Below are 23,863 nucleotides of genomic sequence, written 5' to 3'. Positions count from 1 at the left end.
TGCGAAAAATAAATTGTGATATTAATAAATTATCTCCGATCACGAAACATGCAAACTAAACTCTTATTTTCTTTTTATGTTCCTTTTTATATAAATTCTAAACATAATTTTAAACATATTTTAAGATTTTTAGCCCCCTCCTCGCTGGCTCATGAGTGATCTAAAAATTCAAAATAACCGGAGATTTTTTGAATTTTTCCGAAAAATTTTCGAGGGAAAATGTATATTTTTATGATGCTTTTAATGGTGTGATGTTATTATTCCCATATCGTAACCCCTAACTTTCAATCTAGCGCGATTACTTTCCGAAAATAGTTTTATGGACGGTTAGACAGCCGAACGGGCAGTTAAATAGGAAAGTGGATATGCGAATAGATAGAAAAACGGGTGCACAGAGTGGATACTGAGTAATCACTCTTCGGCTCTTTTAGTTTCCTAGAAAATTAAAGTTTCTCGTTTAGAGGAGTTAAGCAGATAGAAAATATGAGAGATGCAATTTGATTGCCAAATTATGCCAGGAGACTATGTCCTGTACAATTTCTAACAATTTCAATGCCCAAAATGCCTTAGTTTCCGAGAAATTTTATGAAAAGACAACGAACGAACCGAGAAATAAATACAAAAATAGCACACGTATTGACATTATTTGAGGGAATTAATCGATATGATTAATTTATAAATTCACCGTAATCGATATATATATATATTTAGATCAGTAATATATAGTGTACCTATTTAGAAGGATGAGCTATTCTATCAGGAAAGTAGCTACTCTCCTTGATTATATAGCCTACAATCACGAGATGATCCTTAGTCATGTTTCTATACTGATCAGTATTCTTTTATAGATGTATCTCGTGTCGTACTTTCAAATGAATAGGGTTGATATCTTGTACGTTAACCATTTACTGTACTAAATAATAATTTTATTACCTACTTATTATGCCACAATAGGCTGAAAGAGTTTCTCAACCAGTGAATCGTGACCCCCCCATTGCAGCCTTTCCAAACACTAAAATAGGGGCATCACTATTACGAAAACGAAGCTGTAGTGTTTAGAAACACATAAATGACACTATAAACAACTGATTTTCAGCCGAGGAATTGCGATCCGAATTTATTTAATCAATTTTGTATCTTGAAATTGGCATTAATGGAGTCTATCAACTGGTAGCTCGGCATTTCAGAGTATTAAAAATGGTATATTTAAGCAATTTTGGAGGTTTAGAGATTGATTCTATATGTATATAATTACTATAAGCAACAGAACATATAATTAGTGTTACATTATAATAATCCCCATACTTTCTTATGGGGGATGTTCAGAATACTAAGAGATAATTACACAACTGAAAGTTGAGAAACAAATGTATATAATAAAAACTAGCGCAGTTTGCAAGTCGGCATTCGCGACTCCCTGCTTAGAAACCTCCCATACTGTTTTATGGGGAGGATCTTTTATAATAGTAAAACAGATATATTAAAAGGTTGGGAAAGAAATTTAGATAAAAGGAATTAGTACAGTTTGCAAGCAGGTATCTGCGATTCCCAGCTTAAAAACTTTCATACCTACGAGCAATTTTTTCAGTCCTCATAATATGCGAGCCAAAAAGTCCCATAAGAAATTCCCTATATTTATGGGGAATCATTTAGAATAAAGGTTGGCAAAAGAAATCTAGATAATAAGAATTAGTACAGTTTGCAAGGCAGTACCTTCGACTTCACGCTCGACAGCACTGTCAATGTTCTTTTTAATAAGGTTGTTTGCATAATTAAATTTTTATTTATATATATAAATAAGCTTTTTTAAAGAGCAAAAATTAATTCCCATTACTAGATAATTTTTAATTAAACAAATATATCAAGATTAAGATAATAAAACTTAATATTATCCTAACAAAGAGTCATAAATTATCCGAGTGGAAGCTTATGAATACTGATTTCTTTACGGTTCTTGCTAATTATAGACATTGTCAGTTTGATCAAGTGACTGTGCACAAACTGGAAATGAATCTCCCTCTTTCAATGCAATTATCGGGTTTTGAAACTGGAAACACACAGGAAAAAAATTATTAAATTAATAACTAATTAATCGATCATTGATTAATTCATTAAACTCAATTAAAAAATGCGCTCATGTCATAGAAATATTCATTTTTTTTCCTCCCTTGTTTTTAAGCTCTTCTATGAGTCATTTTGGAAGGGGTGAATATAACGCGCGTTCATCTCATAGTTAAGTTAATTTTACAGGAGCAGAGATGGAAAAGTAAATACATCAATTCGGTTTAACAGGAAGGTAAATAGTGTATATTGATGTTTATATCATTAAATATATGCAAATAGTGAGTGAATCGCTTAACTTTTGTGATGTTTAAAGTGGCATTTCAAATTCAGAAACTTCATAAAATATTGGTTAAGATCATTTAACAAATATACTATCGTCAATTATGTATTTTACATCTATAACTGTATGTTTAAAGCTTTAAAACCTGTATTTTACGGACGGTATGCTTGTAAAACCACCCCTCATTCGGTTATTACGTTATCTACAACCGAATAAAAGCTTTAAAATTAATTAATTAATTAATTAGAAAATTTATCATTATTACTCATTGACACGCTTGAAAACGTCAATAATAAGCTAAAAAGTCATTTAAATCAGTGCGTAATAACTTTATAAATACATCAGAAGTTGTTTGAAAAATGAGGATTTCAGATCATTATGAGCTATAAATCCTTCTTAATATTGCCCATTATAGACAGAGCTGATATGCGATGGATCAGTTAGGTAATGAGGAACGAAGCTGCAGCTTGGGGATGGAAAGCGTAGTCCTAGCCTAAGGGTGGGAAACAGCTTCAGCATGAAGAATAGAGACACAGAGTACAGGAAATAAACCCTATCCTACAACAGCTGCAAAATGCTGCCAACTCTCTATGAAAATTTTATTCGAAAGCCAAATCGTGCGATAAACTAGCCAAAAATCTATAGAATAATACTCTAAACGTGAGAAAACACGTGTAAAAACATTTAAAATAAATTGACAAGTTAATAACAATCAAGTGAAAATGATATAAGTTGTACTGTACATTTCCAACTGTCGATTAAACCTTTTATACTCATCATCATACTAATTAAGCAGAGAACCGCCTATATTTACCGAGATCATTTTTGGCACTCCTACAAATAATTTAAAATTCCGTTTTTATTGCCGATTTTTTCTTCGCATAAACCATTAAAAACATGAATAAATTTTAAATTATACTTATGCAAACGAACAGGAGGGGCATAAATACAGGAAAAAGATTTGAATGTGACAAATCCACAACGCTAGTTGCTACATTCACAATGGTACGGGGGTGAATGCAGGTTTGCACGATCAAATTCGGGCCCTCTAATATCGGTTGTAGTTACGCTACTGCAGAAGTGTGGCATGAAATTATTATGCATCTAAAACAAAATATTTACAATGTATCCTTATACAAAATACATCAAAACGGTAGGAAACACGAACATGATTAATCTAACAATAACAGAGACGTTCGATAACGCCTCTCGTATGGCTAAATAGATAATTTTCATACAGAATTAATAAACAGAATCATTCAACCTAACATAAAGATAAAGGAATAGTTTTTAAACTATTCTACTATCGATTTATAAGTTAATAGGCATTTCAGGCATTGTGAAAGTAATCGATAAACCAGCATGAATACACTTCATAGATAAACCATTGGGTTTTAACATTATCAGAATTGTCAGAATTTAAATCTTGATGGATTATGTAAATTTATATCTTACAGATAATTATACAGTCCGGGCTTAACATTTATGTGGAATTTTATCTGAAAAAATGGATTTTAAGTCGAATAAATCATTGTAGTTTGTTGTAAAATCGTGTATTGTCTACATCGTAGTCACACAATTCACTGAAATAAATGTCAAAAATCCTCATTAAATACTCGACGTGACTCATTTAAGCTTATTTTAATATCAAATATTAAATATATTCGATAATTATGCGAATATTTTTACAATTATTCATCTTACAACAAGAATTATTAAGTTCAAATATTGTTTGTACTTAGTTTTTAATTATTTTTTTTATGAATAATTATAAGATTCGTGCCGAATTTAATCTAATCAAAATGGATAAAGCCATTCAAAAAATATTCTACGCACAGAATAAATGTTAAAGATTAATATGAGTATGATAAATTATCGTAAAAACGTTTTTTTGAGCCAGATAACTTATTAAAAAAAACCTCGACATGCAAGACAATTCATCAAAAGAAAAAAAAATTCTATACGCAAGATAAGCCATCAAAAATGATTATACGCGTAGGATAAACACTAAAAAATTTCTGAGCTCAGAGAATTCCGAGTTTAAGAATCAGTCATAAAAAATTACGCCCGAAAAAAATATCAAAAAGTTTTCTGGAAAAGCTATCGAAAAAAATATATCGAAAAGTTCTAAGCTATGAAGAAACTTCTTTGAGCTGAGAAAAACATTGAAAAATTCTGGCTGTGGAAAAGCTGCGGAAAAAATTCCCTGAGCTGAGGAAAAGTTGCGGGAGAAATTCTCTGAGCTGAAGAAAAGCTACGGAAAAAATTGTCTGAGCTGAGGAGAAGCTGCGGAAAAAATTGTCTGAGCTGAGGAGAAGCTGCGAAAAAAATTGTCTGAGCTGAAGAAAAGTTGCGGAAAAAATTCTCTGAGCTGAGGAAAAGCTGCGGAAAAATTTCTCTGAGCTGAAGAAAAGTTGTGGAAAAAATTGTCTGAGCTGAGGAGAAGCTGCGGAAAAAATTGTCTGAGCTGAGGAGAAGCTGCGGAAAAAATTATCTGAGCTGAGAAAAGTGCGGAAAAAATTCTCTGAGCTGAGGAGAAGCTGCGGAAAAAATTGTCTGAGCTGAGGAGAAGCTGCGGAAAAAATTCTCTGAGCTGAGGAGAAGCTGCGGAAAAAATTGTCTGAGCTGAGGAGAAGCTGCGGAAAAAATTATCTGAGCTGAAAATGATATCGAAAAAATTTAAGCATAGAAGCAATGAAATTCTTCAGAGCTGAAGAAAATTCTCTCAAAAATTCTCTGAGCTGAAAGAAAGCAATAAAAAAATGTCAAAACATAAACAAAACTATCAAAAATTCTCTAAGCTTAAGAAAAGCTACAAAAACATTCTCCGGGTTCATAGTTATCAAGAAAATTCTTTGAGCATGGTAACGGCGATCAAAAACAAATGCGAGTCGAAGCTATCAAAATTTTTTTCTAAACTGACGGAAAGCTATCAAAAACATTCTCCTTTTTGAATAACCCATAAAAAGTGCACGACAATTTATCAAAGAATATTCGGAAAGTTATGTAAAATAAGCTTTCAAAAATGATTATACGCAGAGAATAATCCATTTGGGATGCACTAAACCAAGCCGGCTCTTAGTTATTTCGCTCTAAAGATTAAATTAAAAATAAGGTAACACAATAAGTAAGCTTTGAAAATGTTTATTATAGTTTACAAAGTAAAATATTCGATTAAACGATGGAAAGAGAAGAATCATAATTAGTCAAGAGCCGTTAAAATACTTTGAAACAAGAAAGCCATCATCGAAAGATCTCTCTTTTCTCCTCTCTTCATCCCGGATGTTGAGCCAATTTGCTTATTGTTACTCGTTTGATTTGCATTCCTGAAATTCTTCCGCGTGTAATTTAGTTAAATAAATTCTAAAAAAATTCATTTTAGACGGTAAAACTGTATAAATATATAAAATCATCCCTAATCCCATTCAGTAATTTGATATGTTTACATTCGGCCAATGGTGTTTTTTTCCTTTTTTTCCCCTTGACAGAACAGTTCTTGTTTAAGAAAAAGAGAGGAAAGTCTTGATTGTAATTTCGATCTGTGTGACACTGACATCCATTAATTACCATTAGCAGAATGGAATTAGTTATGAGAGTTAAGTGTCTTTTGCAAAAGAACGATCGATGGGTGTATAATTTACGATCCACCTCTCTGGTATGGAGCAGTGTGAGAAAGTTGCCACACAATTAGAGGGGATCTTTTTGAAAAATCTCTCTATAAGGCAGGAATATAGGCCTACCTACAGGTAGGCATATAGGTCTAGCTTTAGGTCTATATAGGCAGTAAGGTCTTTAGTATACTAGCATACCTCTACCTATAGATTGTATACTTTATACTTGTCTGTACGTATACATAAACTTACATATTCAACAAATAGGCCTATATTTACTTGTTCTTTTTATAATTTTGGAAATTTTCTTTAAAAATACGCTTTTAAGAGAAATGTGGGGGCAAGTTGGCGAACTGAGTTTAGCGTGCTTGTAAGAATTTTAGGTACCACGGCGTATATTATACTATAAAATATAAAGCGAAAAATCATGAAAAAGTGTTTAAAGAATAAAAAAAAATACAAAAAGCCTTACGTTAAATATTCTAATTTTTACAGACAAATTATTAATAATGTTTTCAAGGGGGCAAGATGAAGTAAATGCTGTTTTAATGCACTTTTGATGTTAAAATTATCGAAAATTTTACGAGAAAAGTTAAAAAATTAATTAAAATAATTGCAATTTTTGTTTTCTAATTAAAAAATGAATCATAACATAGATAAAAGGCCCATTTCTATAAATTATCTTCGAATTTTTATAGTCTGATGTGGACGTGGATCGACTATTTAAGCATTATTTACATAAATTAAAGCATATTTTTTTTTATTTTGATTTTATGCAGGAGCAACAACATGACCAATACACATATTCCTGTCAATCAACACTTTATGGATTATGTAATTATTTTTTATTCGAATTTAAATACACTTAAATAAATTTATATAGTAATTAAACTTTCCTGTAAAATAAATAATTAATTATAATACAAATCACAAAAGTCTCACCCGTTTAATTAGCATATTATCTTATCTTTCAATAATGTGCATTGAATATTGAGGGGAAAATTGCAACAATTTATGACATTGTTGATGAATTTATAGCCTATATATTATTTTTATCAATGAGTAATTTTACGAGGAAGACATTCTCAGTGGTATAAAATGATAAATTTCGTTTTTATTGATTAGTTTCCTCAATAGTAAACCGTAAAATATGAAACAAATGGAGGCAAGTGATGCAATAACTTACGAAGAAAGTAATCAAAAAAGAGAATATAAAGTAAAAATTTACGAAAAGTGTGATCAAAAAGATAATTTAAAGGGAAAAGTTGCAGAAAGTGTGATCAAAATGGTGATTTAAAGTGAAAAGTTGCAGAAAGTGTGATCAAAAATGTGATTTAAAGCGAAAAGTTGCAAAAAGTGTGCTCAAAAAGGTGATTTAAAGTAAAAAGTTGCAGAAAGTGTGATCAAAAAGGTGATTTAAAGTGAAAAGTTGCAGAAAGTGTGATCAAAAAGGTGATTTAAAGCGAAAAGTTGCAGAAAGTGTGATCAAAAAGGTGATTTAAAGCGAAAAGTTGCAGAAAGTGTGATCAAAAAGGTGATTTAAAGTGAAAAGTTGCAGAAAGTGTGATCAAAAAGGTGATTTAAAGTAAAAAGTTGCAGAAAGTGTGATCAAAAAGGTGATTTAAAGTGAAAAGTTGCAGAAACTGTGATCAAAAAGGTGATTTAAAGCGAAAAGTTGCAGAAAGTGTGATCAAAAAAGGACATTTGAAGTGAAAATTTACGATAAATGTGGTCAAAGGGAAAAAAATATGAAGTAAAAAGTCATAAAACTTCCTACGTAATAGAATTACTAACACTACATTTTAAATTAATTTTATGTTTATCTTATAGGACCAAACACGAAAAATTGAATAACATAATAAGAGAAATATAAATTTATCCTTTAAAAAATTTATTAATTATCTTAAAAAATATTTCTTTACAGACAAAAAATAGGTTAAAGATAGGGAAAATAATCTTTTTATAAGAGATTATATTCTACTCAAAACAACACGATTATACAAAGATGGATATATCCAAATTAAAAATAAACATATCGATTGACGAGAGGAAGCTTTATCCTAGATGTGCCACTAGAGTAATAATAATCATCGATTGTTGCTTCGATGAAAAGAGAGAAAGCTTACTTAGGAATATTGTTGTACAAGCTGCAGGGATTGCTTTTCCTTAAGCTCTTAATTGTTTCCTATTCACACTCGGATATTTTGGCCATCTCCATTTTATTCTCAATATGACACTTCATTGTTTGCATGGTATTATTTTTGCCTTTCGTCTAAGAATTTCTCTGTTGTTTATTACTGTAGAAGCATTTTTGTTTTGATAGCTCTTTTAAATCTCTCCAAACTAATTATATACGTTGTATCAGATGTTAATTTTGAGGTAGGTTTCCCGTCTTACACCTTTGCAGCTGTAAAACATCCAAAATTTACAAATTTTAAGTGTTAAATGAGTAAATATTTAGGAAAAATATATCAAAGAAGTCTTGTAAGAGCGGTAGTAATGGCTGAAAAACTGTAAATCAGGCATCTTTCAAGCAAGATAGATTCAAAAAGAACCCTATAAAGATGGAAGGAGTGATCAGAAGAAGACACTAAAACACAAATTCGACATAATTCTAAGAACAATAAATCACGTTTCAAATAAAACTCATTCAAAAAAGCCTATGCCAGCATGGAAGGGATGATCGGAATGGGCTTTAAAAACACAAACGATACGGCTAAGAACCATTCTAAAAACTATAAAACCGAATTGATCAGTGTGTAATTTTTTAAAATCCCGTAGGACCAAATCTCCAAACATAACAGTCAATGTTACAATCCTGATTGAAAAATTCTTGCTAGCAGTTACCATGTCAACGTGTCCTAGGTTGCAATCAGTGCAGTTCCTGACCCTACATACCATAAATAGTTTCTTTTCCTTTTGTAATTTCTGTTGTCACCATATCAATCACTATCCATCTTATAAGATTTTGCAGGTGAGGAAAAATCTTTAAAGATTAGAATAATACTTGTATAACTTTATATATATTTAATGTGTATATCAGTTTATATATATTTAAAGAGGATCATTTTGCAGCTTCAGTCATGTTCTATCGATACTTTCAGTCGAACAAAAATTGGAAGGATGTCGAGCCGAGTACCACACCCCTCTTCACATGATTCCAATAAAGCTTTAGCTATAATTAATCACAGAATAGAGAGATAATATCCCTTCTTCGTCTTTGAAAATCGTTATTCTCCAACTTTTTAATTTTTCATTTAGGATTCTTGTTGAGTTCTACACCCTTCTCCTCTTCCATTTTTGAAATATAACTTAAATTACATCATCTAAATCCATTTTTTCCTAACAATTAATTAAGGGGGATGTTCGCATTCTCACTCTTCCGTCCATCAAAATGCGAACATCCTAGCAGAATCTTCTGTGAGGATTATTCCCTGATGAATATCGAAAATTCTATAATTTGGCTTTAAATTTTGGCTAAAAATATGCTTCCACCAACCTGGAAGAATGGAAATCGAGTCAAAGTTTTCATCACAACCGTTGGAAAGTTAACTTAGTCAAGAGTTACCATTCACTCCCTTCTTTCCTATAATAAATAGGAAACGAATGACGTAAAATTTTCTCATCCTGAACGAAAGAAAGACGTAACAGAAGCAGGATTTTTGACTTAGTCGTTTCATGGTATTTAACACATCTATATAGAGCATGACGGAATCTCATATATCAAGCGTGCAACGACATTTACTAAGCCAAACTTTGGTTCGTTCATCCGTTAAAAATGTTTAGAAATAAAAATAAAACGTTATATTTAATTTTAATAAGCGTGGAATTAAGTAACGAAGAGAGAGGAAATTTACTTGTGTGAATGAATTTCGAGAGTACTGTATGTATGTATGTATATATATATATATGTATATACTACCTTCGTAACAAAACTATCCAGCGGTTGACTCATTATCATAATCAATACATGCCGAGAGAAACCGGTTTATACCATCTCCTGCACACTCCTGGTGTTGCGTGCACTTTCCCATGTCTGGTGTGTGTGTTGTGCTCGGGGCATTTCGGTCGGAGCATGCGTTCTTCGACGCAGCGTTTTGAACTATGGCACATTCGGAGCGGTCACGCAAACCTAGGACCTCCGGGGAAATCAGTCTAATAAATCCCCATCCTTCTCCCATTCAACACGTTCGAAGGAATGAAGCAGTTTTGTCATACAGTGTACTCACGTACTGTACACGCTTTGGCGTTCTCTTGATGGATGTGCTGTAGAAAGAGCACAAACGGGTACTTGGATTTCTGTACACTCTCTCTTTCTCTCTCTTCTGCCCAATTCGTATGCCTGTATGACTTTCAAACTAGTCGATTGAACAGTGAAAGCATCTTTAATCCTCCCTCAAGAAAAGTGTATTTTGTTTCGTTCCCTTCCTCCTCTTCCTCTTCTACGGGACACCTCAAATCTACTTACTCTCTCCTTTAAACCATCAAATCCTTCGACTCTCTCTTACTCTATATCACTCGAAAACTCTAATTTCTAACCTTGTAAGTCTCTCCTTTACGGCATTCCAATCTCCTAATAAACTTTAAAGATTACTTAGAAGAAAAATTTTTTTAGCTTCCCAATCAATAAAAACTGGTGAAGACGACCTCAACACTTTAAGTTTTCTTTTCTGAACGCTTCACACCTGATCTATATTTTGGTTTCTCTTTACGTCATCGAAATTACCCTAATCCTCTACTAGCTCAAGCCAAAATTTCCCATTTAGATTACCCCAACCTTCTCGTATTGCCTCCCTTTAGACAATTCCTCCTTTAAATTACCCAATCTTCTAATTCCCTCGATGTAAAAACTCCCGTGTATCACCCCGACCCTGTAAACCTCCCCTTCATTTCCATTATCTTTTCTTCTTTTTTTTTTCTTCATCCCATTGATGAACTTCTTCAATCGTCGCGTGGTACCACACCATTTTTAAACGTAAAAATCCGAGTGATTACGAAGGAAACTCGATAAAATTAAACAGTAGAGTAATAGAGAAAGAATGTGCCCGTGACAGTAGAGTCAAATCCATATGCTGTGCAATGATTGAGAGATTTTTATAAAGAAATCTCATTAACTTTCAGGGTGCTGCCGTAGATATGAAGTACCCCTTAATTACAAGCTATCTGTATCAAGCGAGTAGGGCTACAAACAAGTTTGACAGAGCAATGCTTGTGTAGAGTGTAAGTGAAACATGCATGGTGAATTTTGGAGTACTTCTGGAACTTCGTAGACGAATCGTGAAGCCAGAGAACGCTCCTGAATTATTATCAAGGAGCATTCAATTAATCATTCAATCCTGTTAGTTTCTGTATTGTATCTATAAAACTCTTCCCCTCCGAAAACCGTTTAATTAACTTATCAATATTTAAAAAAAAAAAAGAAGAAGAAATAGAAAGAACGAGAGGGATTTTGATTTATTGAATGGAATGTTAAGGAAGAAAAACTTGTATTGTTTAGTGAGCTTGAAAGAAGTGGCATTAATTAAGGGCATTAATCCTGATAAATCTATGTATTATTATGAAAATTTAAATTTTGCTTATTTGGCATTGTTGGTTACAGAGATTTTCCTGTTTAACTTCCTCGGGTGAATTGACTTTTATGAACTTTCTTCGGGCATTAAACGTTTTTGGGCATAAATTCGGGGTTTAAGGCATAAAATAGTGTTTACAGACAATTTTTGGGCATAAAATGGTGCTTACCTATAGTATACTTTTGTGGCATAAAATAGTATTTACAAACTTTTTAAATATGTAGTGGTGTTAACAGACAATTTTTGGGCATCGAGTAGTGCTCACAGATACTTTGGGGTATAGTTTAAAGCATCATTTGAACTAAATAATAGTTTAAACCGTCTTTACGAACGTTTCTTGGGGTGTAAAAGTGTACATAAAATGAAGCATTAGAAAACATTCTGAGGCAGTAATGATAAACAGTTTTGCCGTTAAGTAATTCTAATAAACGTTTTAGGTACAGGTACACATAATACCGCTGAACAATTGAACATGGCTGTGTTTACAGTCATATTTCACACATAGAATAGAAGATTTCTGGAAGAAAATAAAGTTTTACTCATTAAAAATAAACAATCTAATTGATTAGATCCACAAAAAACCGGAAAGGCCACGTCGAAAAAAAAAAAAGCCGAGGAACAAGTAACACTTACCAAAATTCCCACCAACCAGTTCAAAAAGCATTGATTTTTTTGGAGGGGTCCTGACTTTCCTATTCAAACTCATCCAGTCTCCAACAAAACCATCCATAATTGACTTACGTCCAGTCAATTTATATATATGAGGTTGGACCAAACGTGCTCAGCTCTCAAAATACGCTTTCATCTCTCAGTTGAATTTTCTTTCTACCTACTGAAACTGTCTGCCTTTTTGGATCTAGTCACCTGTCATAACAACGGCTGATGCGAATCGTACTATTGATTTTCCGATAGTAAAGTACTGACACATTAAGTAGTTGGTGTCGTGCCATCCAACGAGAATTGAGGAATTACCTTCCACATCTAGTAATTGTTGCTGCTGATTACAAAACGTGATCAATTCGCCCTACTTATAACATAATTTATAAAGTTATTTTTGGTAGTTAATTACTTGTTAATTAACAAATAAATGGGTAGTCTACAAATCGCGTATTCGTGTGTTGAAAGAAAATCTGAACACGTAATAATGAGTTTGGTCTCGAACCGGTAACATTTTATAATAGAACTTCGATCGTAAAAGCGTGGGTTCGGTTCCTATTCGAGTCAAACTATGTTTATTGATTTCTTCCTTCGGAATTATATATAAAATATTCCATAAAGGAACCTTGAAGAGTAGGAATTACGTAAAACAACGATCCCCGAACACAGGAATGAGAGTCAGGTGATTCGGTGATAATGCCCTTGTGTATATTCATTGGCGCTCTATGCGGGTGGCGCTATATAGGGGGTCGACTATACTCGTACACCCGACCTTACACCCAATTAGGTGGAAACATTTACAGAAGTACAATTACCGCTCATTACGTTTAACCTCAAAAATTACTCAGCGAAATAAAAAGTGGGGCACACAGGTTAGTGGTCAAAATACACAAGAAAACTTAAAAGATAAACAAAGGAAATAAGAGAAGAAAATAATATAATTTTATTAGGGAGCAGAAACAATTTCCCAATTACACCTAAAGAATTCCAATAGTGTATGCGAGTGTGTAGTAAGTACGAAAACAAAACAAAAACACAATAAAAAGTATTGTTGATTAGATCAAACCGCAGACATTCTTCCTTAAAGAATCCAAAATGCTAAAGGCTATTCCCTATAAACCTAACATTTATAATGCATGGCAATTATATTTTGACTCTTTTCCTCGGCCATCTGTTTCCAATCCCGTCAACAATGGAGACTTCTATTCAACTCGACCGAACTAAAGACACGACAATTAATCAGAAACGGGAATGGCGCCTTCACAATCTCATCCAAAGGCCGCAACAGGTCGAAACTTGTGAGTCTACTCTTGACCCTACCGAGCAAAATAGAACGAAGGAAAAAATTACTTACTTGTGCTCTACCTGTTAAACACGCTTCCTTTCTTTTTTTATTATTATTATTTTTTTCTTTTTTTATTCAATGTTCATTCGGAATTCTTTGTTCGACAATTTACTGTTCGTTTCTGGTATAGTTTCCTACGTTATTTGTGCATTAAAAACTGTCAAAAATGCTGCGAAACTGCGGTTAAAAGTTACTTTAAGAGGGAAGTTCACTCGAATTTATGTTACTATTCCATCGTTTTGTTTATAATTTTCTTCACTTTTCCTCATTTTTCCTCACATCTTTTACTCTTTCCTCGTCTTTTTTTCACCTCAGTTTATATTTTCCGTTGATCTTCTCTCAGTACGCTTTCATCACTTACTCTCTTAAATTTATCTCTTATTTTTAAATAAACTTTCCTCACATACTTTCGCTGTAATTTATGTTAACGCTTCCTCATTTTTTCTACATTTTCCTTCACTTTTTATATCTTTCTCTATTTTCTCACGTAATTCCCTAGCATTTTTTAAACTCTATCTTCAACTTTTCCACATCATCTTACTATTTATCCACTTTCCCTCATCTTTTTCCACATCATCTTACTATTTATCCACTTTCCCTCATCTTTTTCCACATCATCTTACTATTTATCCACTTTCCCTCATCTTTTTCCACATCATCTTACTATTTATCCACTTTCCCTCATCTTTTTCCACATCATCTTACTATTTATCCACTTTCCCTCATCTTTTTCCACATCATCTTACTATTTATCCACTTTCCCTCATCTTTTTCCACATCATCTTACTATTTATCCACTTTCCCTCATCTTTTTCCACATCATCTTACTATTTATCCACTTTCCCTCACTTTTCTACACCGCCTTTAATTCAGTAGGGTCAACGGATGAGAAATAAGGATCAATGACCTAAAACTTATCCAATTCTAGAATATAAATTATAGATTTATAACCATTTAGAACTGTATACGCGATCACTTATCTATAAACGCATCAATAAATCTCCGAGAATAAAAATACAGTATAAATATACGAATGCGTGTTATAGTGAAATATTCATGTATACTGGCCAACGACACGTTCCCGGTAGAGCAGAAAAATCCACAAAAGTCATGAAATTAGCGTGACACCTTGGTTGTTAGCGTGATATTACCATCCCTGCTCGTCTTTCCGTGAACGTGACAATTCGATTTTCAAAGATGCCAATTTAAAAGGCTTCAATTTTTCTTCTTTTTCTTCTAGTTAACACTAGGAACCGCCTTCTAAAATTGCGTGTTTACTTATCAAATCCATGGTAACCGCCCTGTGTTAAAAGAATTTTTAATGAAGATGCTTTAATCCAACTTCTCGTTCAGGTAAGCTACACAGTTTCATTTAACTAATTCTAGGATTTAAGTCTAGATAAAGCTGTTGTAGAAGAATTTCCCATTCTTTAATGCCCTATTATAGTTTACAAAGTTAAAACTCTTTTCCCTTCCAAAGCTTTCTTTATTTAAAATAAAAAAATAAAATGTTTTTTCTGCTCTTAACACTTCACGGGTAGCACTCACTCTTTATTTTATTTATTTATTTATTTTTTCCTGTTCTGTCTTCTTATCTTCTTACATGCTTTCTCTCATTTTCACGCTATTGTCTTCCTATTCTCACATTTTATTTCTTCAGAATTTTCATTCTGTTTACCTCTTACAGTCCCTTCAATTTCAAACCATTCCTTCAAAACTTTTCATGAATTTTCACACCATTTCTTCAATAATTTCATCAATTTTCACACCATTTCTTCAACACTCTACATTCATTTTCTCACTAATTTCTCCATTCGTCAATTTTTCTTTGCATGTCGATGCACAATTTACTCCATTTCCTCAACATCTCTTTTAAGATTTTCTCCACTACTTTTACAGTTTTTAGTCAATATTTCAGTACACTCACGCTATTCCCTCTTCTGCTGCTCTCTCTCATCATTTTCACATCAGTCCTTTCAACTTTTTAAATGCTTTTCCTTGACATAATTATGCTATTTCCTCACAATTTTCTGCTTACTTCCCCACACACACATACTTTTTATTCCCTCATCGTAGTTGCGAACTACTTCCTCAGTATTTTTTTTTTTACACATTTTCTCAACGTATTCATTTACGTTTGCTCCTCGTATCCTTGCTATTTCCTCACCTTCTGTAAGCTTCTCCCTCGATATTTTCTTAGTTAAGGATAAAATATTGAGGGAATAGTGAGCTTTTGAGAATAATCACGCTATTCCCTCACGATTAATCGTGCCCTTCTCTAAATATTCGCACGCAATTTCACTTCATTTCCTAAGCTCCATTTCATTTTTTGGCTCTTCTCCTTCATTTTTAACTCGAAAAATATTCATAAAATATCACAAAAACAATTAAAATTCCTTTAAAAAACGTATAATATTTAACATTTCTCTCGCTTTCATCAATTGAAATCGCACCTCAAGCCTATCAAAAGTAACAAATAAGCGTAGAATCAATTCCGTTTCCATCCAAGAAAAGAAAGATAAAAAAAGAAATTTAATTTATTTTATCAATTCCTAAACAAAAAATAAATTTGAAGAAGGTTTTTCGGGTTATTTCTTACTCAAACAACACCAGAAGCCAATTTACGGCGGTGTAGATGACGTAGATATCAAGTACTAACGAATGAAGCTGAGGGTACGTTCTGTGTGTACGTATGTTTATATAGTATCTCTATATATAGTTTTATGCGTTGGTATGTATGTGTGTGTGTGTGTATATATATATATATATATAGTCGAATTTCTTGTTGAAAAATAACCTAAGATGAAAACGCGAAAACGATTTTTCTGCAGAGCTTTAGAAATTCAGTCCGAAGAAACAGATAGATCGATGTCTAAAGGGCAACAACATTCTCTGTTTCTCCCCTCTGTTATCTCCCACAATGCACTACGGAATTTAGCTTCACGGTCGAATTTTTAAAGATATCATCCTCCTCCTCATCAATTATCCTCATCTGGATTTATAATATTTATATTATTATCAAGGTATATAATTTCTTTTCTCTCTCTCTCTCTACCTTATAAATCTAATTTATTTTAGTTTACACTTTCGGGATTTATCCGCTATAAACTCCTGATTTGCATAAAATTTAAAATAATAAAAGTATTTTTTTTTTCACCTTTGCACCTTTCTCCGAACATTTTTATGCTCTTTTATCATCTCTTTTTTACGATCTTTTCTCCTCTTTTTCTATGCTATTTTCTCAATTATTAAATAAAAAATAAATGAAGGAAGAGCTTGGAAATTTTGCGTGCTTTTCCTCATCATTTCTCCCGCTCTTACCACAATTTTTCATATCTCTACTCATCTTTCCATGCTGTTCTTCAATTTTTAAATTATAAAAAAAAAAGAACCGAGGGAATAGAATTTTAAAAAATTTTGAGCTTTTCCTCATCACTTTTATATTTTTTCCTTAATTTTTACAGTTGTGGAATAACGTGAGAAATTTCATGCGCCCTTCAGCATCATTTTTCCTATGCTCTTCTCTCATCAGCTTACTCATCTTTTATCATTATTTATGCACTACCTCGACTTTTAATTATAAAATCGAGAGGGAAAAAAACGTGAAAAATTCCCCGTTTTCGCTCATCTTTCAGCGAGAATACGAGGAAACAAGCACACAAATAAGTCTCCCATTTGTAAACTTATTAAGGGTGGAAGTAAACAAGGTACTGTGCATAAAAGAGAGCATCCTGAAAAGTAAAAAAGAGAATAAAAAAAGGGGGGAAAGACCATTCTAACTTCTCTAATAAGCAGAAAGCGAAGTAAATTTAAAGAGATTCAATCATTTGAAAACAATTCAAGGCTTGCATTAAAGAACTAGAAAATCTTTTAGAATCCTCCATGCGTTCCTTTTCCAGGTAGAGGGACATCGAATTCGTTTCTAGAACTATTTTGTGACTGGCGAGCGTGACTGGAAAATGTCTTGTGACGTCGATCGAACTTAGTCTGTCAGATTTTAATGTATCCATAGATCAGATGCAGTAAGTGGCGGAGGGGTGGAAGAAGTAAGAGAGGGGGGGCTGCTCCTATATAACAACCACTTTCTAAGATGGGGGAGTTGAAGGAAAAAACAGGAGAAACTGAAGAAATTCTTAACTCTTATCAGATGAAATATCCTCTTCTCCATCTTCGTTTAAACTTATGCCCTTGTTTGTATGTAAACAAAAGGGATGTGTGATGTAATAAAAGTGAGAATAAATGTTGACGATTGCCATTGATCGAGACGTGCAATTCCCCCCTTCTTCCTCCCGTCTTCTTCTTTATTTTGAACTCTTCTCTAGATAAAAATCGACTTCGAAAATCCATAATAAAAACGCCTATTCTGAGTTGAGAGCTTTTACAAAGTAGAAAAAGGCAGGTGTTGGAATAGCGCATGAGATAAAGGAAGAAAAGATGGAAAATTGTAAGTATTTCCGATGGTATTGAAGTCAATGCTTTTCTAAAACCCGGATTGAGTAAGAATTCGTTTATCAAATCTCTCTCTCTCTCTCTCTCTCTCTTTTTTTTTTCTTTTCCATTCCTTAGAATTTTTGAGTAACCCTCGAGAAAAAAAAATTCCTCAACAGAGAAATTCCTTCTTAATTCATTTAAATAATAGGGATTCTTTTAGCCCGATCCGTTGCGAACCTCACTCTAATACAGTTGAGGTGAGGCTCTGTTAATGATCTTCAACGAGGTGAGAAAACTTCACTGTTCTATGATTTTTAGTAAGGTGAAATTCACTCGAAAAGCCTTAATTTACTGAGGTTTTTCTCAATTAAACATCACTTCAACAAGCTGATATTTTTGAGGTTGAAGCTCTGGAAAAAACCTAGACTTGTTGAAGTGAGGTTTCATCGCTAAAAAAAAAAAAACTATTTTTAGAGCCTTCTAAAACTAAAATAAATTATTGTTTAACGTAGGCCTATTTATTTTTTGAATATTTCGACTATTTTAGAGGTAAAAAAGGCATTAAATTAACTAAAAATATATAAAAATTTACACTCCACGAGCGCCGTTTTGGTTCAAAAATATACAAAATTTAGCATCATAACATTAAAACCTACTTGCAAATTTACAGCATCTTGATTAGCTTCGGTGTGGAGAAATTTTTTATAAAAATGTAGAAAAAAATAATCTAAACAATGATTTATTCACATTGGAGAAAATTAAATCCAAATAAAGTAACATTCAACTACTATAATAAAGTGTGGGGAAGCGGTTTACAAGTTAAATTCCAAACTCTGTAGGGAGTGAGAGGGACAAACTCGTCACGTGATGATGAAAGGGGTTGACGTAATGAAATCTTCAAAAGTATTTTATTAAAAACAGAGCACCGGGCTTGCTTTTACAAATTCACTTTCAATTACGCCACACCTCCGAGGGTAGAAGCAACTCGACTGTCCATTGTGTTTAGCGAATTTTCAAGTAAAAATCCACAGCAGAACATAAACTGTAGGGATTTTTTTTTTCTCTTCCATTATCGCTATCTTTTGTCTATTGTTTTCTATTATCCAACATTATTTTGAGTGTAGGAAACGAAAGTAAGCAAGAGGGATCCCCCGGAGGGTGGCACATTTCACAATCTTTGAAAGCTTAATTGCTGAAAAAGCCTGGAATAAATCTCGAATGAATTAATTTATGATAATTAAAATTTATACAATTTACTGGGAGAAAAATAATTGATATACCTTTTATTTAATAGCCTGAAAAATCACGGAGAAAGGGGGTAGAGAAGAGAGAGAGAGAGAGAGAGAGAGAAGAAAATGGAGGAGGAATCTGCGGAGGATAATGGGGAGAAGAGGCAACAGTTCAAAAACGCATCAATCGATTTGATAAATCAATTTCTACCATAATTCAAAAATATCTGTCAAAATCTTTGGTCATTTGTTACTATAGTAGCATCGTAATCTTTGTATGAGTCAGCTAATCTGGCAAGTATCATCGTCACCCGCCAGATTTGGATACGTAATATGATATTATATGGCTAAAGTGATTAGTTTTTCTGTCTGTAGTGCAGCTTCGAATGGAGTTGTATCGGTAACTAACAAATGATAGGGTAGATAAGTTAAACAAATATGTCGTTGAGGTGTTCTGCTACTACTTGATGACGACAAATTACACAGGAGAATAAGGCCCGTTACGTCTTTTAATAAGTTTAGTCGGTGGTAGTTTGCCTTATTTTTGCATAATAATCGAGTAGAATGTGCTGTAAATATACTGTTAATACCATAGAAGTTAAAGATGGACAGACAAAGGAGAAGCAAACAAGCGACCTTGATGAAATGGAGAAAGGTCAGCCTTTCTTGACTGCAGGCAACTCAACAACCATCGTCATTGTCTGCGACCATACCTGATGTCAGACGAAGTAAAGCGAGCGAATGATGATCGTTTGACGATTTATCATCCTTTTTTTCGCTTCCAAAATGGTCAAAGATGTATGAAGATTAACCTTTAATTGTTATTTTATTGAAATTATATACTATTACATCGATACGTCGAGGTGGGGGGAGGGTACCTTAACCACAGAAGGGTGTAGGACACAATAGAAAATTGACTACATTTTTATCGACGTTTTCTAAATAGGTGATTAAAAAACGTTACTTACACTAACATCACTTATGACAATGTAATCAGAAGCATTTTATTGACAAGGAGAGGTTTTTTTTATACTTCTTCTTCTATCTTTATCCATTGTTGTACTTAATGCGTTCTCTCCATTCCATGCCTAATGACATTAACACTCCATTCTTTACATTTGCAGATATGCAAAAGACAGCTTTTATCTTTGCTCCCGGTTCTGCATCATTTAACGAATTCTTACTCCAGATATGTAAATTTGCGTACAAATATAAGCAAATGTTCTTTAATAGCAGGTAATGTTTCAAACCAGTGATTCTGTACATCATTATACCCAGAGGGTAGATGGTTGTAATTAAGCCGCCTCCATAAGCAAATCTAACCATCTCATCGACAATGCATCAATGAAAGGTACCTCCCCTGATACAATCAACCGAAACTTTACTGATATACCCTACTCTCCAGACCCTCGAATTATTACTACTCGTGTGAGTAAACTTGGCCAAACACCCCACGGATTATGGAAGAAAATTGTTTAGAAAGTGATAAAAATATTAACTCCAAACACTCGGCAATATTTACAGTGGCATAAATCATGGCGTGTGGAAGCTTGCTGCATTGTTTACGTCTGTACAACGAGTGTTTAAAGATTTCGAGAAGGCCCTAAATATTTTTAGACTTTTCGAGGTAATCTAGACAAAGATTCTTCTTTGTTTCTACTGTTTTAAAACAAGGCAATAGTTTAAAGCATCAATATTTTAAAATTCTACAGGGAAATATAGTGTTTGCTTATTGTCTACATCTCTGTATCTCTCTCTCAAAGAAGACTTTGAGACTTTTAAACAAAGAAGAAGGCCTTCATCATTGTTTAAATCCTCAAAGGAGGCCTCAAACACCACTCGAAGAAAGAGAAACAAGTGTTTACGGTCGAACATTTTGACCTTCTTTGTTTAGATTTCGAGAAGGCTCTAAATATCGTAGACTATATTTAACCCCATATAGAACTCTTTAGGTGATAAGAATAGGTAAGGAGACACCAAAAAGTTTTCATCCGGCACTTAACATTGTTTCTATTTCTAAGATCTCTTACAATAAAGGCCACTCGGGGGTTGCTTAAAGAGTTCAACAGCTCGGTATATTCCTTGATTATAAAGAAATTATCTTTTTAGTGTCTTAAAGAAAAATCTAGAGTAGTTATTATCATAACAAGGCAAGTTGAGTTTTAATGTTGTAGAAAATATTTTCTACTCTAACTTAGCATCATAAAAATTTACTTTAACTGCACATCGTTTTGCCTAGTAGTCAGCTTTCTTGGGGATTTTTTTTCCACGACACCAATAAAGATAACGCTTTCCTTTACAACGAGGGACAAGCATCGTTGAGTAGGAAATTTTCGACTCGAGGTTGACCTTTTTTTTGTACTAACCTCACCTGCGAGTCGGCCACCAAACATCAACATCAGCACCTCGTTTGTATTATCTTTTACGACATGTTGAAGCGTTAAGAAAAAAATGGCAAACACAAAACTCTTCCACATACACACACACACACATACACACCCCTTTTTATACACCCTTTTATAATGGCAATTGGGCCCTTTCTGAAATTCTACTTCCCCTTTTCTAATGAGAGTAATTGCTTTAAATTTATAAAAGAATTCCTTGGCTATGGCACCAAATGGTAAAGTCAGTTACTAGAGGGGCTTTGAATGAAAACAAACAGCGACTGCATCAATCGATACCGACACTTGCTTGCTTTAGCAGGCAGGAGAATGTGGCTAGCCTCTCTCATCATTCTTACCCCCCATTCACTACGTCTGAATAAAGCAAAAATCGTACAGGTTCGGCTTATGAATTTAAAAAAAACAAAAGAAAACACTAAAAAAACGTCCATTCCCGGTTTACTCCCTATTTTCTATTGTTCTACTTGGCTGGAGAGTGTATCTTCGATCAGACTTCACCCCCACTAAAAATACATATACGTTTTACAAACTTCCTCCCATTTTGCTATAGTAAAAATCCCGGATAACCAATTGCTTCTTTCCGTTTACAAAAGGCTATTCATTGAAGAGCTCGGACCGCTTTCATTGACGAAGGTGACCCTTATGAGCTCCCTTCTTGCTTATTTCTCGCTAGAAATCCCAGCTAATTCTCGTGAAAGGGCAAGGAAAACGTAACCCCTACCAATACAAACATGCCAAGACGTACGGTTTATCGAGTAGAGCATAAACAAATTTCTTTTTTTTTTTAAAGCTAACGTTTGGTGCATTGTCGTATTGAACTTCACGTGCCCGGGTATATTTAGTGCACCGCCATTGCTGGCCAAATGCCCGAAACAACAGCACACGTGCAATTCCAATCCCGAACTTTATGTTGGATTTTTCGGAGCAATCATGAGAGTGGAGAAAATTACAGGGTTGAGCAGCAATGTCATTAACCAGCCAGTCGGTCATTGCCACACGAAGATCTAATAGATCCAACTAACAAACTAAGGCCGATAATACATAAACCCGGATTATACGACTCTTAAGCGCTACACAACACAAACATTATTACAACCTTCCTGTGTACACCTTTCTCGTCCGTCTATGCCAGACTCCCCTGGTCACGTGACCGGCGTTTCTTACCTATGCCTAAATCCTCTCTCAGGCCGGCCATATTTTAGGTTTTTGGACACCGAAACACGCCTAAACACGTAAAAAACTTGGTTACTCACCTTCTACCGCCGAGGATCGTTGTAATGTCAAATAAACCACGACCTGAAAGCATGGAACATTGAACCAAACCGGCGCCATGACTGTCTAGTCGGCCCGACCTGATCTCGCCGTGCCAGCAGTAGAAGCTCCTCCCTCCGACTCCACTGACGTCACTTCCTGTAGCAGTGATTTGTCAGTCAAGGGGTGAAAAAACATCAAATCCAAACGATCGAACTATTGATCGGTTATTTATGTAATATCCGCTTTGATTATGTGACGTTTTCCACACCTTTCCACCACCCTAAATTGACAAAAGAAAAAAAAGGTAAATAAACACCACTCACTCGTCACCTTAATTATCAAATCCTCCTCTAAAAAATATATATATATATATATATATATATATATAAAGGGGTATTTAACATCGACCCAATTTTGATCTGGACACACAGAAAATGGGGGGAGGGAGAGAATAATTCATCCTCTTATTCAATAGTTCCGTTACAGATCACCATATTTTAATGGTTATAATTTATTAAATAACGGTTATAAATTTGAAAAATTCCGACTTTTATTTAATTTTATTCGTTAAAAATGAAATTAAAAGGAAACTGGAAAGAAAAATTATCGATTAAAAAACAAAAAAAAGCCGTTTTTTTTTATTGATCGATACTTTGGTATTCTTGTACAATGCACAGATTCGTAAAGGGCAGATATTAAGCTTTAACGTGTAAAATCGATTTTGAGTTTTTCCCAAAATGATAATACACATTTCGTATATTTTTCTACAATCAAAATTCTAGAGTAAAATAATAAATAATAATTTAAAAAAAAAAAGCCAAAAAAATAGGAAAGTAAGAGTCGAAATTTTCTTTTATTCATTGTAATCCTCTATCTTTTTGGATTATTGACACCAACATTCAATGTAAAACCTGGAGGGGGACATCATACCCAAATTAGGGATTAATCTCGGTTTGAAGAGGAGAAAAGATTCTTTTGCTGCCATCCTACTTATAGAAAAAAAAAAAAAAATACAAAGGA

The 23,863-nt window shown here is 33.6% G+C and overlaps 1 protein-coding gene across 2 annotated transcripts in view; it reads right to left on the bottom strand.

Moving 5' to 3' along the window:
- The window catches only part of LOC136976790 (ephrin type-B receptor 2-like), a 57,301-nt gene extending 34,275 nt beyond the window's left edge, over positions 1-23,026 (bottom strand). For both annotated transcript variants that reach the window (XM_067272161.1, XM_067272167.1), the window contains exon 1: positions 22,843-23,026. In XM_067272161.1, the coding sequence (XP_067128262.1) occupies positions 22,843-22,921 (79 nt within the window). In that variant the 5' untranslated portion in view covers positions 22,922-23,026. The remainder of the gene's footprint in view (positions 1-22,842) is intronic.
- Between the last annotated feature and the right edge of the window lie 837 nt (positions 23,027-23,863).

Source organism: Centruroides vittatus, unplaced genomic scaffold (assembly GCF_030686945.1).
Source record: "Centruroides vittatus isolate TY-2023 unplaced genomic scaffold, ASM3068694v2 contig_1112, whole genome shotgun sequence".
In the NCBI taxonomy this organism is placed as follows: domain Eukaryota; kingdom Metazoa; phylum Arthropoda; class Arachnida; order Scorpiones; family Buthidae; genus Centruroides; species Centruroides vittatus.
The sequence above is the reverse complement of the archived record's forward strand: the minus strand, read 5'-3'. Positions and strand labels throughout refer to the sequence as shown.